Genomic DNA, 18,352 nt, shown 5'->3' with positions numbered 1-18,352 from the left:
CTGGTTTTATTAAGAGCAGTCCATCTGAAAGGAAAGATGTCAATGTTAACTGTCTATGACAGAATAACATTTCTTGTATTTCTTATCATATTTTAATGATGACTTACTATACATAATTATGCATTAATACCTGCAGTTACAGATGATTTTTCAGGGAAAAAATGCAGGATTATGGATTAAACTCCTATTGACTGCAGTGAGAGAACAAGACTGAATCAAGTGTTATATTTGGAGAGTTCAAATTTATATAATGTCTGTTTTTCATTTTACTTATTTTATTTATTTTTGTCCTGTCAGATATCCATCTTGGATATCTAATGAAACTGTCATCTGAAAAACTGAATATCCCTATTTTATTATGTTGTCTGAAATCTTCAAGGTACATGGCCATGAGTCATCCTGCTGTATTATTTCAAAGAGAATTGGAATTAGTGCTTCCTTTTTCTAAGCAATAATTGAGCATAAAGTGATTCAGAAGGCTTCAGACTTTGAAGGAGAGAGGATTGATGTCCAATAGTACCACAGGGTTCTGCGATCTGTATAGTACTTCTAAGAAAACTATGAAAGAGAATACAGATGCTACATATGTGACTTTAATAACACTTACACTGTCACTGGAAAATATTTAGGGCTCCAGAAGCTGAAGACAGTGGAAAACTGTTAACTTTAGTATAGACTTTGCAGAGATTAGGAAAACAGTAAAGTTATGGGAAACCAGATTTTCAGTGTTCTGCTGTGTTTTCATCACAGATACTTTGGATCTGACAGATTTTCAGGGTATCTCCACTTCATCCCCGCAACTATAAACACTTTCCACAAAACACAGACATTAGGTAGTACTTTGTTTGTGTGATTTTTCCATACCATACACATAAAATAATGTTACTTAGGGGAATATACTGAACAATGTTGATATGTAGGGCTTTTTAAAACCGAGCCAAGTTACTATACCTCTTTTCAAAACAACTTCTTCTTTTGGTGGAGGAGTAACTTCAGGAATTACTCTGCGAGGTTTCTTTACAAGTCCAGGCACTTAAAAGAATATTATTCCAGATTTCATTATGGTTTCATAACAGTAGTAAGAGCTAACCAACAACTAACCATTCCAAACACATAAATCAAATGCTGGTGCGCTACTGAACATTAAAAGCAATGGTAAAACTGTTGAGATTGGAGTCAATAGTTTTAATATCTTTTCTGTATTATTTGTGTACAGCTGTCTTCTAGACTTATGCATAAGAGAAAATTTTCACACAAATCCACAAAAGAGAAATATGGTTTGACAAAACTATAAAGGTTAAGTATTCAAGGAGAGTTAGCAACATTTTTATCTCCTTTTCCTCTTTCATTACAGGCTTATGTTACATATCTATTCATCTGAACTCGGTGATATTCTTAAGGATCCATCTAGTTTAATTTCTAAACTTGGAACAACATTAAGAAGAGATGTTTGCTGCTTAGTTGCTTAGCTTGTGTTAAGCTCCAGTACATACAAAAATATAAGGGAGTACTTGTAAAGTGGCTTGCACAATTCACTATTTATCTACATCTCTGGAAAGTGTCCTCTCACAAAAGTAAGTTATATTTCAGACAAATAATAAACTAAGTATGTTTGAACAATGCTGTACATATTTAAACAGTATATTATTTTTATTTCTCCCTAAGCAGAGAACCAAAGCGAGCATCTACACAGTGACAAAACTCATAAAAACTCTCACTCTTCTGGGATTCTGTCTCTTGAATCTCATGAATGATGGGAGATTAAGGTGGGTGAAAATATAACATGAACATATATATCCAAGACTGGAGTTCACTGTTGAACATAATTTAACAAATTGATATTTCTGAGCAAATTAAAGAAGATACTGAGAACTACAACTTTGGGCTCATGACAGGCTTAATTTAAGTAAGATTCTTATATTAGCTAGGTACCTTTAGCAGGTGGAGGTTCCAATTTTGGAGGCTCACCAGGTTTTGCAGTCACAACTTTCTTCCTTGATTCAGGAGCTTTAAAGAAAATTATTTGAATTTTAAAACAAGTCATTAGATCCAAAAAAGAAAAGAACTTTCCAAAAAACTGCTTAATACTATTGACATAATGGAAAGACAAGAGCTACAAAGCTAGGATTCTGGCTGATCAACCATTTAGAAGAAGTCAGATGATCTGTACGAAGCACAGTTGTTCTGAAACCCATGTTCATATATTAACACCAGCAAATTATTGCTGGGGATTCTTTTCATTTGTAAGAACATTTTAAAGATAGAAGAATTATGTTAAGGATAGAAGAGTATGTTAACTAGGTTAAGACTTTTTTTAATAAATTGATTTTTTCCATATCTATTGAAAAGAATCCATGTAAACTAACCTGGCATAACAGTGGTAAAAAATTGTAAGGGATTGAGCATTAGTAAGGCGCACCATTAAAGCAACAGTAAATTAGAAAAGAAAAAAAAAAAAGAACCTGCAAAGTGGTATGTTTAAAAGCATGCTTTTCAAGAGTCATCAGTATCATTTAAAAGGATTATATGTTTGAGTTCCCACTGTTAATTGTGGCTTCAGATGATTATACCTTTAAGCAGTTCTTTTGCCAATTTAATATCTTCTGTTGGTGGGGTAGGTGGTCGTGGTTTTCGCTTTTCAGGGATCTTCTTTTCGGGTTCCGGTGCTTTAAATAACATTAGGTAGATTTAGTATAAATTTACTACCACAGTAGTTATGTGAAGAGCAATGTACAAATGTAAAGATGGTCATTTTCCACTTTCAATGAAGACAGTGAAAAAATCTTATTGAATTAAATGGGTGTATGAAAGAGCCTTAGGCTGCGGTTTTGTAGCATGCACACAGTACAAATATCCAAGCTGACTTAAAAAAACATGTTAATAATATAAGAACCAAGGTGGGGAACCAAATGATGGGAAGACTTTTGTTGATAAGAAACAAAGTGAAAGCATTTAAAATAATCCATTTGTTGTACTTAGAGTTAAGAGATCAGAACTCATTTCCAAAATATACTAACAGAGGAAGAATGACGCAGACACCTACAACATACAGACACACATGTGAAGAACGACAGAGTAAGAAAAAAGTGCACAATAATGAAAGAAGGATGTCCAGCATAGGTACTTTGTATACCTTCAACTGGCAAAGCTGCTTCTACTTCTGCAACTGGAATTTCTTCTGCTTCTTCAGACTCAATCTCCTTTACGATTTCATATTCTTTAAAGAATATTAACAACTGGTTAACAAGTTTCCAAAGAAAAGATTGTTTGACAAGAACAATGATAGCTATCACCAAAGAGAAAGCTATTCCAACAGACACAGACAAACAGACATTAGGGTAAGTAATCATTCAGTATCTATTACATTTGCAGTTAATGCATGCTTTTGAAAAACTACTTTTTTCTATGTAATAATGAATCAGGGTTGTGTGACAGATAGTATTTTTCATGTGCACAATATAACCTAAACATTAAACTTGCGAATGAGTCATCGTAAATGGAAAGAATAAAAGCTTCAATGCTCTCATTATGATCTTAAAAAGAGACACACTTTGTTAAGAATATCCTGTGTATGTCACTTGAAAATATTTAATTTTGAAAGTGATATTTTACTTCCAAATGTGAAAATACCATAGTAGATGCAAGAAACAGACTGGTATCACCTAAAACGTGAACAATTTACAAACATTACATTGGGGGAAAAAAAAGATGTCTATTTTAAAATTTATATTTGGAAGAACAGGACAAAGGATTGTCCTTACAAGTAATAGCTATGATGGCATATACCTTCACTTGGCAGTGGTTCAGGTATTTTAGCAACAGCAACAGGTACTTTCTCCTCTGGGACAGGTTTCTTGAGCACCTCAGGAACTTTAAAATAGATTAATTCTTTTTATTTGCATGTATATAAATGTACATATGAAACATTTAAAAAAAAAAAAAAAGACATCCAACACACAAAAAAATCACAGTGAGAAACAGTGGCCATAACCACAAAAGACTGTGCTACAAGCAGTCTGTACCAAGGTAGTCTAAATACAGCTGACATATTTAATCACTCAGTTACGAACAAAGAAAAGAGAGAAGAATAGAAAACACTTTTTCTCGGGAGATGCTTCCTGGCAATATATACCTTTGGTTAGAGGAGGCTCTGGTTTTTTAAATTCTGGCCTTTCAGGTGCTGTAAGGGGCACTCTCTCTTCTGGGACAGTTGTCTCCGGTACTTCAGGTGCTTTAAAGATATTAGTAATTTTTCAGTTTTGTGAACACAAAGATACATATATATGTACAATAGTGAAAAGTGCCATGATAAAAAGAGTAAGACATTCATTAAATGATGAATGAATTTTAAAGTGACAGATTATTCACCCAGATACCTCAGCACTGTGTACATCAGTGAAACAAAGGAAAATGTATTCAGAGATTAGAGAAAAGGAGAGACTCAGTCACTGATGTATGTACCTTTAGCTGAAGGAACTGTATGTTTTTTAAGGACAGGCACAGTCTTTGATATTTTTGGCACACCAACAGGCTCTGGTTTCTTGGGCACAACTGCAGGTTTCTTGGGCACAGCCACAGGTTTCTTGGGTACTGCCACAGGCTTTGGGGGAATAACCACGGGCACCTCCTCTTCTGGCTCTTCCTCCTCAGCCACCTCAGACACTTTAAAGATAGTAGTCCTTTTTACTCAACCGAGTTAAAGGACAGGCACATACAGACAGAACACGACCAAACAGTGTTGCCCTCACTCCCCTACACACAGTGCAGAGGGGCAAAGAGACTCAGTACTGCAGTATCTCAGAGGGCAGAGCAGGCTCTTTCAGAACACCACCGTATGTATACCTTCAGCTGGAGGAGCTTCTGGCTCTCCAGGCTCAGCAACTGGTGCCACCTCTTCTGGTGCTTCTTCCTCCTCTTCCTCTTCGGGGGCCTCTGCCTCAGGCATCTCAGGCACTTCAAAGATATTAGTGCATTTCATTTCACATTGGGGAAAACATGTGCCAAGTAGGAACAAAAACCAGGGCAACACAGACACCAAACATCACAACAGCCAGCTCAAAACCTCACACACACGTGCAGCACCATTTACCCAGCATGCACAACCTTGAGAGTCTCAGTTTGGAAACAGAGACAGGCCAAGAGAGGGTAGGACAATGCTTAGAAGAAGAAGAAGAAGAAGAAGAAGTAACTTCTTTGTTAAGTTATCCATGAAGACAGGTACCTCTGGGTGCTGGAAGCTCTGGTGCCTTGGCAAGGGCCACAGGTACTTTTTCCTCACGAGTAGTCTTCCTGGGCACCTCAAGTGCTTCAAAGATATTAGTAACAGTCAGTTCCATAAATTAAACAGCAAGATGAACAACAAAACATAAACTAGAGATGCGCTCATGGAAGTAACTCAGCTGGTCTCATAGCACCGACCCCTGCCTGCCTCGGTCCCTCACAGACACACAAAACCACACACGGGCACAGGCACAGGCAGGGGCACAGGCACAGGCACAGGGTGGTGTTGCCAAGTAGGTTCTGTGAGAAAACACTTGGCTGTGTTTAGGTACAGCTTGAGGGTGAGTTGTGAATTAGGATACCCGCTCTATACTCGGCAACCTTCTGTCCCTTCTCAGCCCTGCTAGGCTCTGACTCTTCCCTGGCAGCAGCCTCAGCCCACATCTTATCTGTCGCCATGCCTCACAAATCTGCTGGTGCTTTGCAATCAGCACTGTGGGCAGTGTTACAGTGAGGCACCCTGTATTTCTTTTGTGTGCTTTGTTCTGTTTGTCTCCATTTCCATTCTTTATTTATGCGTTTCTTCTTATTCTCTTATGTTTCTATCTTAAGTAGCTCTCTTCCCTCAGTTTTTCATTTCACTGTGGCAACTTCCACAGCCCATGTAGCCCACTGGAATTTATAACAATTCCTTCTTCATTATAAACTCCAAAATTATCAGCGTTTTCTTTAAACACTTGATAGGCTGTCACTTCTTCTTACTGCCCTCCTATGTGTATTTCTGAGCAAAACCTATTTTTTCATTTTGAACGATTTATATCTACCACATATGTTAAGTGAGACTGCCAAAAGTGTCATGGAGACATTCACTGTATCAATTTAGGACTACAAAATTGGGCACTAATCTGGAAAACTTATGATCAAGTTTTAAAATATACCATTTTAGTATCTGACAAGTCAGAACATGAAAACAAAATGGTAAAATCAAATTATAATTTGGGTTATTTATGCAAAATACTAGATAGTTGAATTCCTAACTGATACACAACACAGAATGTAGAAATTTCAGGTAGTCACAGTAACAGACAACCAAAATAACACATAAGACAGTAAGAAACAATCTCATTCAGGCTGATGCACAGGGTGACAGGTACCTTGAACTGGTGCAGGTTCTGGCTTTTTTGGCACAGTTATAGGTATGGGCTCTTCCCGAACACCTTTCTTGGGCACCTTGGGCACTTCAAAGATATTAGTATATCTTAGTTTTGTGGGCATTTACAGATGCACATGAAGCAACAAGACAATCAATAATACATGCACACAGTCTTCTAGTCTTTGAGAAAATGCTGTGGCTACATTCAATCACCAGTTATGCTTTGCTTCAAACACATGGAATGACCAGGATGTCAAATATGTCACGCAGGAGATGGGAATTTTGTGTTTAGTTTCTGTTTCTGAGTCAAGGTAGAAATGTAGAAAACGTACACCTTCTTTCTAACTACTGATCAGAGACTTATTCATGGAATCCTACTGTATTTGAGTATCAATCATGTATCATTCATGTATACTTTGTCATTGTAACATGATTTTTTTAGGAAAGTAACATTTGCTTTACCATTAAAATTTCTTTTCTATCAATTATTTTCATTCTTTACACCTCCTCTTCATTTTCAGTTTTCCACAACTCCTGTCTTTTAGATTTTACTATTTACAGAAATATACACTATTTCTCTCTTTTGGGCTATATTAATGATCTTCCATGACTAGTAAGATCATCAGTAGATATATCTAGTCTTTTGCTAGCAAATCTACCTCAGGTACGCTGGCATTAACTTACTTTTAAAGAGGTAGAGAACTGATACTACTGCTTTTACCCAGCAATACAGCCTGTCAGAAAATCAGGGACGCACCATTATGTTCTTTAAACTGAAGACTTATTCTCAGGCTCTTCTCCAGAACATTATGTTAATCTGTTTAAACTTAGCATTCAGTAAATATTAATTTGTAAACTTTACAAAAATTCTGAAAGCTGCAGATATTTCTTGAGGAATTGAATCTAGATTTTCTTCCATGTTTTTGACACTCCACAGTGTACTTCATATTCCTTTCACACTTTTATCCAATAGAACATCACCAGAAAAATTAGTTCAACTTAAGTCCAGAAGAGCTTGATGTTTCTTTCTAATGATAATACTAATAGTCATGGCATGTACCTTTGGCTGGTGTCGGTTCTGTTTTTTTGGGTACGGCAACAGGTGGTTTTTCTTGTGGGACAGCTTTCTTGGGCACCTTGAGCACTTTAAAGATATTATTCCTCTTAATTTCACAGTTAAAAAAATAGAAATGATCACAACACTTATGACGAAATCAAAGAGTTTAGATAATTCTAACACTGTAACATTCTTCTAGTGAGTGGTTGGTTAGTCACATATGCAAAGATAGGCGTAGCAGATGCTAGGGGCAGAGGATATGTAAAAAATCTTACACCAAAGAAAGGATAACAAAAGAAAATTATTAAACAATACACTAAAATGAAAAGCAACTCCATCCAGAAGATATACCTTTAGCTTGTGGAGCTTCTGGTTTCATTGGCACAGCCACAGGTTTCTTGGGCACAGCCACAGGCTTTGGTGAAACGACCATGGGCACCTCCTCTTCTGGCTCTTCCTCCTCAGCCATCTCAGCCACTTTAAAGACAGTAGTTCCTCTTATTTGACTGAGCTAAATGTCAGCAAACAGCCAAATGGCAAGTAGGACAGCAGAAAAGTAAACCCTTGACAGACTACCAGGGCATGCTCTTCAGACAACCACCTTCTTTTAAGGCAGACAAGAGCCAAAGTATGGGCTCATCAGAGAGCACGTCCTGACAAGACCCACCCCCACCTCCAGGCATTACCAGAACATTCAGACAGAAGACGACCTAATGTTACTGCCCTCACACCTCAACACATAACACAGAGGGGCAAAGAGACTCAGTACTGCAGTATCTCAGAGGGCAGAGCAGGCTCTTTCAGAACACCACCGTATGTATACCTTCAGCTGGAGGAGCTTCTGGCTCTCCAGGCTCAGCAACTGGTGCCACCTCTTCTGGTGCTTCTTCCTCCTCTTCCTCTTCGGGGGCCTCTGCCTCAGGCATCTCAGGCACTTCAAAGATATTAGTGCATTTCATTTCACATTGGGGAAAACATGTGCCAAGTAGGAACAAAAACCAGGGCAACACAGACACCAAACATCACAACAGCCAGCTCAAAACCTCACACACACGTGCAGCACCATTTACCCAGCACGCACAACCTTGAGAGTCTCAGTTTGGAAACAGAGACAGGCCAAGAGAGGGTAGGACAATGCTTAGAAGAAGAAGAAGAAGAAGTAACTTCTTTGTTAAGTTATCCATGAAGACAGGTACCTCTGGGTGCTGGAAGCTCTGGTGCCTTGGCAAGGGCCACAGGTACTTTTTCCTCACGAGTAGTCTTCCTGGGCACCTCAAGTGCTTCAAAGATATTAGTAACAGTCAGTTCCATAAATTAAACAGCAAGATGAACAACAAAACATAAACTAGAGATGCGCTCATGGAAGTAACTCAGCTGGTCTCATAGCACCGACCCCTGCCTGCCTCGGTCCCTCACAGACACACAAAACCACACACGGGCACAGGCACAGGCAGGGGCACAGGCACAGGCACAGGGTGGTGTTGCCAAGTAGGTTCTGTGAGAAAACACTTGGCTGTGTTTAGGTACAGCTTGAGGGTGAGTTGTGAATTAGGATACCCGCTCTATACTCGGCAACCTTCTGTCCCTTCTCAGCCCTGCTAGGCTCTGACTCTTCCCTGGCAGCAGCCTCAGCCCACATTTTATCTGTCGCCATGCCTCACAAATCTGCTGGTGCTTTGCAGTCAGCACTGTGGGCAGTCCTAGGGCAGGTAACAGAAACGCCATCACCGTTACTGATTTTCTCCTCTATTTCTGTTCATTTTTCCCCCCAACTCTTTCATAGGGTAAGTATGTGGGGGCTTTTGACTCCAGTGCTGTTTCAGGGCTTCTACAGTTCTGCATTTAGAAATTGCTTTTGGGGAGGATAAAAGGGCTACCTGCAGAGCAAGTAGGTTTCCTTGCTCTCCTTCATGTGATGCAGAATTGTTCTGCACAAATACAGAAGATCTGGTGGTCTTGTACCTGATAGCTATGTGCAATTCAATTGTAGATTTGCTGAACCCACTTTTCTACTTCCCCGTGAACCTATAGTTAGAAAAATGTACATTGATGTATGACTACAGCTATACATTTTTCTCATATGAAATCTGACCACAGAACAAAGACCATCCTGATCGACCATGCATTTGAGTAAACACTGCATTTGCTAACAACTTTGGAGTATCACTTATTTGGGATCTAGGCCCAGATCACATTTGACCAAATCTTAAAATACTACTGTCCTGTGCACGTATGTTCCTCTTTTTACTTTGGGACTTTTTCCCATATCAACTTCAGTTCCTTCACTGAAGGTTCCTTCAGGACCTTCAGGTCTGTTGAACCTGGTTTTCCACCTTTTTCTCTCTGAAATGATAATTTTTTATGGTTTTTTATTTTTGCCTGGTTTTTAATATTGCTCTGTCATGACAGTGTGTAGTTGTTACTACCACACAATAAGACAGTTGGTAGCGGTTAAAGAAAAATACTTTCAGTAAAAAACCCATTTATATTACTTGAGATTCCTGTCAAAATGTTAAAGACAGAAGTTTACATTAAAAATTCAAATTAGAAAGCTCTGTCCCATGTATCTTGTAAGTTTTGATATACAGATTTTTAGGTTTTGAACACATGAAGGAGATGGGGAGTGTCTCTCATATTCCCTATGTATTTGCCATTCTAACAATAGAATTTGCACATAGCACAGAACGTAGCAAAATCAGGTAATCAGAAATGGATAGGATAGCAGACAACCAAAATAACACATAAGACAGTAAGAAACAATCTCATTCAGGCTGATGCACAGGGTGACAGGTACCTTGAACTGGTGCAGGTTCTGGCTTTTTTGGCACAGTTATAGGTATGGGCTCTTCCCGAACACCTTTCTTGGGCACCTTGGGCACTTCAAAGATATTAGTGTATCTTAGTTTTGTGGGCACTTACAGATGCACATGAAGCGACAAGGCAATCAATAATACATGCACAGTGTCTTATCACTCTATCCTTTAAGTTGTCTTCACCTTTCTTTTTCTGTCTTTGTACTTTTCCTCTCTTTTTTTTTTTTTTTTTTGCTTTGCACATTGTTTCCTGTAACAGCTCTGGCTTCTATTTTAATCACTAGATGCTGCTTACAACTGTTTCCTGTAATATTAATTTATGTTCTTTAAGTGCTTTATATATCACTGTGAGTGATATTTATATAGTGACTTGAGGAATGTCACTGTATTTCATATGGACAAAATCTGGTGGCAGAGGGAATGCTCACTTTTCTGGTGTCCTGGTTTCAGCTGGGATAGAGTTAATTTTCTTCTTGGTAGCTAGTACAGTGCTGTGGTTTGGCTCTGATGTGAGAACAATGTTGATAGGACACTGGTGTTTTTAGTTGTTGCTGGGTAGTCTTTACACTAAATCAAGGACTTTTCAGTTCCTTGGGCCCTGCCAGCCAGAGGGCTGGAGGAGCACGGGAAACTGGGGGGGACACAGCCAGGACAGGTGACCCAGGCTAGCCAAAGGGGTATTCCATACCATATGACGTCATGGTGAGTATATAAACTGAGGGAAAAAGAAGGAATTGGGGGACATCTGGCATTATGGCGTTTGTCTTCCCAAGTAACCATTATGCGTGATGGAGCTCAGCTTCCCTGGGGATGGCTGAGCACCTGCCTGCCCATGGGCAGTGGGGAATGAAATCCTTGCTTTGCTTTGCTTGCATGCACAGCTTTTGCTTTACCTATTAAATTGTTCTTATCTCAACCTTTGAGTTTTACATGCCTTTCTGATCCTCCTTCCCATCCCTCTGGGGGGGGGCGGGGGGGCAGTGACCAAGCGGCTGTGTGGTGCTGGGTTGCTGGCCAGGGTTAAACCACAACATCTGGCCAGCGCTTGGGACTTTCTAAAGGAAATGTAATCATGCAGCACTGCATCAACCTATGGTATGTACAGTTTTAAAGTATCTTAAACTGTTTTTTTGGTATTTCAATTATAAAGTCTCTCATCCTGATTAATCTGAGAAAATAAATGCCTCTTACAAGGCTCAGTGAATTCAGTGTTCACAGGAACTTTAGAGCTCTTTGGTGTTATTCATACAATACAAAAACTTCACAAACCACAGAGTGGAGAATGTTGACATATGACCAAAATACAGGCACATTATAATTAACAGTTCAAAGAAAAGGTTCTGCTTCATGATGCTACCCATGGCAACACAGGTACATAGAGATATTTGCAATTACTTTGCTTTATGTACAGAAACTGCTACTTTCTGCTTATTTTGTCCTTTGTCACAGAATCATAGACTCGTTTAAGTTGGAAAAGATCTTTAAGATCATTTAGTCCAACCATAAACCTAATACTGCCAAGTCCCACTAATCCATGTACTAAACCATCCCTTCTAATAATGTGAGCAGCAGTTTATGCATTCATTCTCTTGTTAGTATCCATAAAGCTTTGGCATTTATTGGTAGACAGGAGTTCATCATACTGCTTGGTTTAATTCTGTAGCCTAAGAAATCAAATCTTATATCCTGAACTTTTTGAAAATGCCAAAAAACCCCCAGTACAACAAAAGTTTGGGTGGTTTTAGTTGAGCAAACATTTGACAAACCTGAACAGCAATTCATATTTGGTACATCTCTCACATTTTACATACCAAAGTATATAGTGAAAGATCAATTTAAAATTAGATTGACTGTAAAAACAAACTCCATCTTTATGATGATAATCATGGTGGTATGTACCTTTAGCAAGTGGAGCTCCTGGTTTTTTAGGTACAGCAGTGGGCACTTTCTCCTCTGGGACAGCCCTCTCAGGCATCTCAGGCACTTCAAAGATATTAGTGCATTTCATTTTACAATTATAATACAACTAAACATAAGCACAGATGCTGAAACACAGAGGACAATACAAATGTTCTGAAGTAACAGTTTGACACACTCATACTCAGTGTGATTTGTTTAGCAAGCATCATTTAAAGCCTCAGATTTGAAATGACAGACAACAAGAGGTTAAGATAATGCTTAAGAGAAGATTAGGAGTGTTTATCATGTATTCATGATAACATGTACCTCTGACTGACGGAGGTTCTGATTTTTCAGGAACAGCTACAGGAATTTTCTCTTCTGGTACAGACTTTTTGGGCACTGCAGGCTCTTTAAAGATATTAGTAACTTTTAGTTATATACATTAAACTTCAAAACAAGCAGGAAAACATAGTATGCTCAAGAGAAGGAGAAAAGATCCTATTCATAAGAGGTACCTTTAGACCGTGGAGCTGTTTGTTTTTTAGGTATAGCAACACTCTCTTGCTTTTCAGTCAGCTCAGCTGGTGGTGGTTTCTCAGGTGCCAAAACAGGCTCTGGTTCTTCAGATGCCACTTCAGGCTTTGGTTTTCGAAGTGCTGTAGAAGGCTTTAGTCTTGGGGATGCTAAAACTGAGTCTGTTTCCTCAGGCACCATGACAGGTTCTGGCTTGCAGGGAGCCACAACAGTCTTTGATTTTCTGGACACTTCAATAGTGACTGATTTTTTGAACTCTGCAATAAACTCTGTTTCTTCAGGTGCTACAACAACCTCTGGTTTTTTGGGTGGAGCAAAAGGTTTTGGTTTGGGGGGCACCACAACACGGTCTGATTTTTTGATTGATACAACTGTCTCTGACTCCTCAGGCACCCCAGTGCGCTCAGATTCCTCAGGGGCCATGAATAGCTCTGGCTTTTGGGGTTCCAGAACAGGCTTTTGTTTTGAGGGCATCACACCATGCTTTAGCTTTTGGGGTGGTGCATCAAGCTTGGATTTCTCAGGCACCGCAGCAAACTCTGGTTCCACAGGTGCTACAATATGCTCTGGTTTTCGGGGTTCCACAATAGGCTCTTGTTTTGGGGGTATCACACCATGCTTTAGTTTCTGGGATGTCACATCAGGCTTGGGTTCCTCAGTTACGACAAGAAATTCTGGTTTCTCAGGCACCACAACAGATTCTGGTTGTTGGGATACCAAAACAGTCTTGGGCTTCTCAGATGCCACAACATGCTCTAGTTTTTGCGGTGCCATAAAAAGCTTTTGTTTTAGGGCTATGCCAGCAGATTCCAGTTCTTGAGGTTCTACTTCTTGAGGCTTTGGTTTTGGGTGTCCTGCAATGGCCTTTGGTTTTCGGGAAACTGGAACAGGTACTTTCTTTTCTGGGAAAGTTGTCTTGGCCACTTTATGTACATAAAAGTTATTAGTTCTGAATTTAACAACTGCACTGACAATCATAGCAAATTTAAGTGAATCATGAAACAAAACCACATAAAAACACTAAAAGCTTATCAGGTACCAACCACTTATGTTGACCTTTTTAATGATGATTATACTATATACTGGCTCTTCTCCCTTTTCTCTCAAATGTACACACACATCCCCCTCACAAGCCTCATGCGCTTACATGCACTGATAGTATAACTTATGCTATAAATGAAATCCATGATAATTATAAACAGAATGGACAGGACAAAAGATATTAATAACATTGCAGGTAATAAGATGAAGACTCTTTCAAGAAGTAACAGTGACAGAATCTAGTTTTTCTTGGTGGAGCTTCTGGTATTTCAATTTCATTAATGTCTTCTGCTTTTAGCTACTAGAAGAGGTTCTTTGTTTTCTTCTACTACTGTCACTTTAAAGATATTAGCTGTCATTGTTTCCATGAACCCAAGGAGGCAGAATAGTAAGAATAATCCAAAATAGTAAAAATTTAATTTAAGCATAAAATGCAGGCAATTCAAACATCCAGGATTTGTCACTATTCTTCAAAAAACCCCACGTATGTCTGTTTCACACACATACGCAGACACATAGAACAAGCATAAATCAGAATCTCAGAAAACAGAAGGCCTGGAAAATCACAGTGTTAAAAAAAAAGGAAAAATATTGCCTTTGTTATTTTATTAGTGTTGAGATTTACCTTCCTCTGGTAGAGGTTCTGGTCCTTCAGGTGCAGCCTCTGGTTCTGGGACAATCACAGGTTCTGGTTCTTTAGGCACAGGTATTTTCTTTTCTGGAACAACTTTCTTCGGCACTTCAGGTTCTTTAAATATATTTATTTGTTTTAATTTCAGGAGTTTGAAGAATAGGAATTACAAAGGCAACAATAGCTCCAAGGTGAAAATTATCAAACAGCAACAGAAAAAAAACCCCAAACAAACAAGCTTATTTATAAGTTTTGGGTTTTTTTCATATTGCTAGATGCACAGTATTAATAGCCATTGTTGCTTACTAGAAGCTATTCACAAGTGAAGAAGACAACACAATCTGTAACATTTATAAATATTAGAATATAAAAAAGAGGATAACACAAACATAAAAAAGATAATATTTAGAAAAATGGATTAAATTTTCTGTGCAATTTTATTGGTATTGAACATGTACCTTTAGGTGGTGGAGGTTCTGGTTTCTTAGGAACTTCAATGTGTACTTTTTCTTCTGAAACCACTTTCTTTGGCACCTCAGGCACTTTAAAGAAAGTAATTAATTTTGTTTGTATTAAATTCAAATGTGTCTGCAGCATCAAGACACTAAGAAAAAGTAAATCTCAGGGACATCAAAATAATCAGTGGTCCTGGATGTATCAATTTTTCTTTGCCTACAGAATATTCTCTCTGATGTGTCACTGAGGTACAGATGTAAAAACAATAATTTAAATAACATAAATATTTTATAGAACATTTATAGTAAATTACCAATATGTTAAAACGGGACCCTAGACAAGGAAGGGGTTTTTTTTCATTAATTGTGTACAGCAGTTACCTTTAGTTGGTGGAGGTTCTGGTTTCTTTGGTACTTTAACTGAAACCTCTTCTGGGACCACTTTCTTTGGTACCTCGGGCACTTGAAAAATATTAATAACTTTTACTATAAGAATTTCAGAACAACATTAAAGCATAACAGCAGAACAGTATGAGAACACTAATTGCTAAGATCTATTTTTTTCACACAACACATTTGTTCACTTGAAAAACCTTTGACCACAGAAGACAATTCTAACGGAGATCTTGGGTACTGTTTTATATAGTGTTAAAATAATAAAAGAGTGATGTTTTTGATTCTGTTAATTTTATCATAATGACAAGTACCTTTAGCTGGTGGAACCGCTGGTTTTTTAGGCTCCGCAACTGGTATTTTCTCATCTGGGATTTTCTTGGGCACTTCTGGCACTTTAAAATTAATAATCATGTTAATACCAAGAATTTGAAGAATTTAAATAGCATTGAAGTGGAAAAAGAAAACAAACAAAAGGATTACAAGGTAACATCAATTAAACATCATACCCTTTACTAAATAGGCTTTTTGCTCTCAATATTGATCAAGAGTCATTTGAGAAGAATAAAGAGGCTGCTCCAAAAAATTAAATACAAAAATCACAGTTTCTAAGATAGAAAGGTGGGGAAATAGTATCAAAAGGTTTTATCATTGAAGGTAAGAAAGATTATTTCCATGGGTTTATTAATGACAAGTACCTTTAGCTGGTGGTACTTCTGGCTTTTTAGGTACAGCAACTTTGATCTTCTCTTCTACAACTACTTGCTTGGGTGCTTCAGGCACTTTAAGGAAAGAGATTATTTTTGGTTATTATATGACATTTTTATTCACTTACAGTCCTTTCATGGCCCTGTAAATTCTGAGGAAACACCTCAGAGTCTTTTGGAGTTTCTTCTTCTACATTACATTATTTTTTCCATTTTATTAAACAATGTCCCAAATCTCCATCTGACTAAGGCTACCATTGTGCGTTCTGTATTCCTTGTCACATTCCCCTATGCCTGATGGCTTCTTGGTATAAATTTTTCATCTATGCATGGAGGGTTTCTCCTGTTTTAGACACCTGTATCACTTATTCTATACTGTGAAATTCTTAACCTCTCTTCTGGGGTTAATTTTTCACTGTCAGCTGGGAGTATTTCAGATCACAGAAGCCCTGATTTCTCTTTAGGATTTCTGCTGTAGTTCTCAAGTATCAGTCTTATCTCTGCCCAGCCACATCAGTATTTCTAGTAGACTGATTACAGCAATGATTCAAGACGAATTTTCAAAATGGTAGCATATATGGAACTGTAAGCACAGATAATAAAAGTAACAGGACAACACCAACATACATTCAAAAAAATAATCAATCAAGGCAGAGTTTTTTTCTCTTCCAAATTTTAGTTATCTTTTGTGCAACATACCTTTGACTGGTGGTGGTTCTGGTTTTTTAGGCACAGCAATGGGCACTTCCTCTTCTGGGGTTTTCTTGGGCACCTCTGGCACTTTAAAGAAAACAGCATTCATTTTTATTATATTTAAAGCACTCAAAAATATGTAAATTATTAAGAAGAAAGAGTCTCACAAGAAGCATAAAAGAAAGAAACATAAGGTCAGATATAAAGAGATACATCATGCAAAAAATATTGTATACTATTACATACTACTAGGATTTTTTGTAAATGGGAAATGAAGGTTAATTCTTTCTTCTACTGTAAAACTTACTGACCAAGAGAAAGAGAAATCTCCTCAGAGAGTCACAATTATTGACATATAAGCTTTAGGTGGTGTTACTTTTAGCTTTTTAGGCACAGCAGCATTTACTTTCTCTCCTGAGACAGATTTCTTAGGTACCTTGGACACTTTAAAGATATTAGTCTGCTACTAAGAATTGTGAAAATAAAACATGCAATACAGAGAAATATGACAAAACAAGTAGATGTATAAGGATACCATGAAAACAGCTACAAGTTTAAAAAAAGTCTCTGTGGTTCTATCCCTCTGGCAAAGTTTGAAGCAACTTTGCTGGAGATCTTTTGTCATACAGTGGTGTCATGCCACACAAACTGCTAGTTCAGACAGACTTCTAAAACGTCTGAATGAAATGTCACAGCTGCTTTCTGTGCCTTATGCTATGTCCATTCAAAATTAATTGACCCCATAGTTTAACACGAGCAATGTGAAAGAGGAAGTACATATATACTTCTTGCTTGAGTATTGATAGAATTTCTGGGGCTGTTTACAGCACCTATAAACTCCTATGAAGTGAAAATGTTTTTTCTGTAAATCTCACTGTATGTTGACTCAGCTAGCATTGTCCTTATTTTTAGTCCCTTTGACTAGTTTCTGTGACAATTCTGCCATCATAATGGATTGCTCTTGGGTAGAAGAATAAGAGAAACTCAACTAATTTTTAATGATTTGACAACAACAAAATAAGGGATGGAAGAAAGCTGAACAAAAAGGAGAAGGAAAGGATAGGTTGACCTATATCTTTTGCAGGTGGAGCTTCTGGCTTTTTAGACAGAGGGACAGGTTTCTCTTCAGGAATACTTTTCTTGGGCAAATCAGGCACTTGAAAGTTATTTACTGATTTTAATTTTAATTTTTTGACTTAAAGACAAGTTGAGAAACAGGAAAAGGGACATATACAACATAAATACCACAAATCTGACACAAGTGGACTATGAACAATTAAATCAGAAATGATGTAAGAAACAGAAAAAGATGTTATCAGCAAAGACCTCAGTTCCATTAGGCTATCAAAGTACCTTTAGATGGTGGAGATTCTGGTCTTTTAGGCAAAGGAGTAGGTTCTGGTTTTTTAGTCACAGCAATAGGCACTTTTTCTTCTAGTACAGATTTCTTAATGACTGTGGACACTTTAAAGATATTAGTTCATTATAAGACTTTATACAGAACAGAAATAAAATTCATAAAATATCCAAAGTTTGTAATGTAAGTAAGGTACTAAAAGAATGAACACAAATATTAATTACATTGAACAAGAACTAAGCCACCAACATGAATAATTTAATTTTCCTGGAGTTCATGACTTTGCAAATTGCAGGAAGAGATGATGAAGATATATACCTCTAGGTGCTAGAGCCTCCTCTTTTCTACGAACAGTAGAAATTTCTTCTTCTATGTGCATCTCCTCATAAACTTCAT

At 37.8% G+C, this 18,352-nt stretch overlaps 1 protein-coding gene across 1 annotated transcript in view; it reads right to left on the bottom strand.

Annotated features, from left to right (window-relative positions):
* Positions 1-18,352, bottom strand: part of TTN (titin) — a 238,711-nt gene that overhangs the window by 104,335 nt on the left and 116,024 nt on the right. The window contains exons 113-116 of the mRNA XM_055719331.1: positions 16,606-16,686; positions 15,898-15,981; positions 15,188-15,268; positions 14,810-14,893 (exon numbers count right to left, since the gene is read on the bottom strand). Of these exons, the coding sequence (XP_055575306.1) occupies positions 14,810-14,893; positions 15,188-15,268; positions 15,898-15,981; positions 16,606-16,686 (330 nt within the window). The remainder of the gene's footprint in view (positions 1-14,809; positions 14,894-15,187; positions 15,269-15,897; positions 15,982-16,605; positions 16,687-18,352) is intronic.

The sequence above is a fragment of the Falco cherrug genome, chromosome 8 (genome assembly GCF_023634085.1).
Source record: "Falco cherrug isolate bFalChe1 chromosome 8, bFalChe1.pri, whole genome shotgun sequence".
Taxonomy (NCBI): Eukaryota; Metazoa; Chordata; class Aves; order Falconiformes; family Falconidae; genus Falco; species Falco cherrug.
The sequence above is the reverse complement of the archived record's forward strand: the minus strand, read 5'-3'. Positions and strand labels throughout refer to the sequence as shown.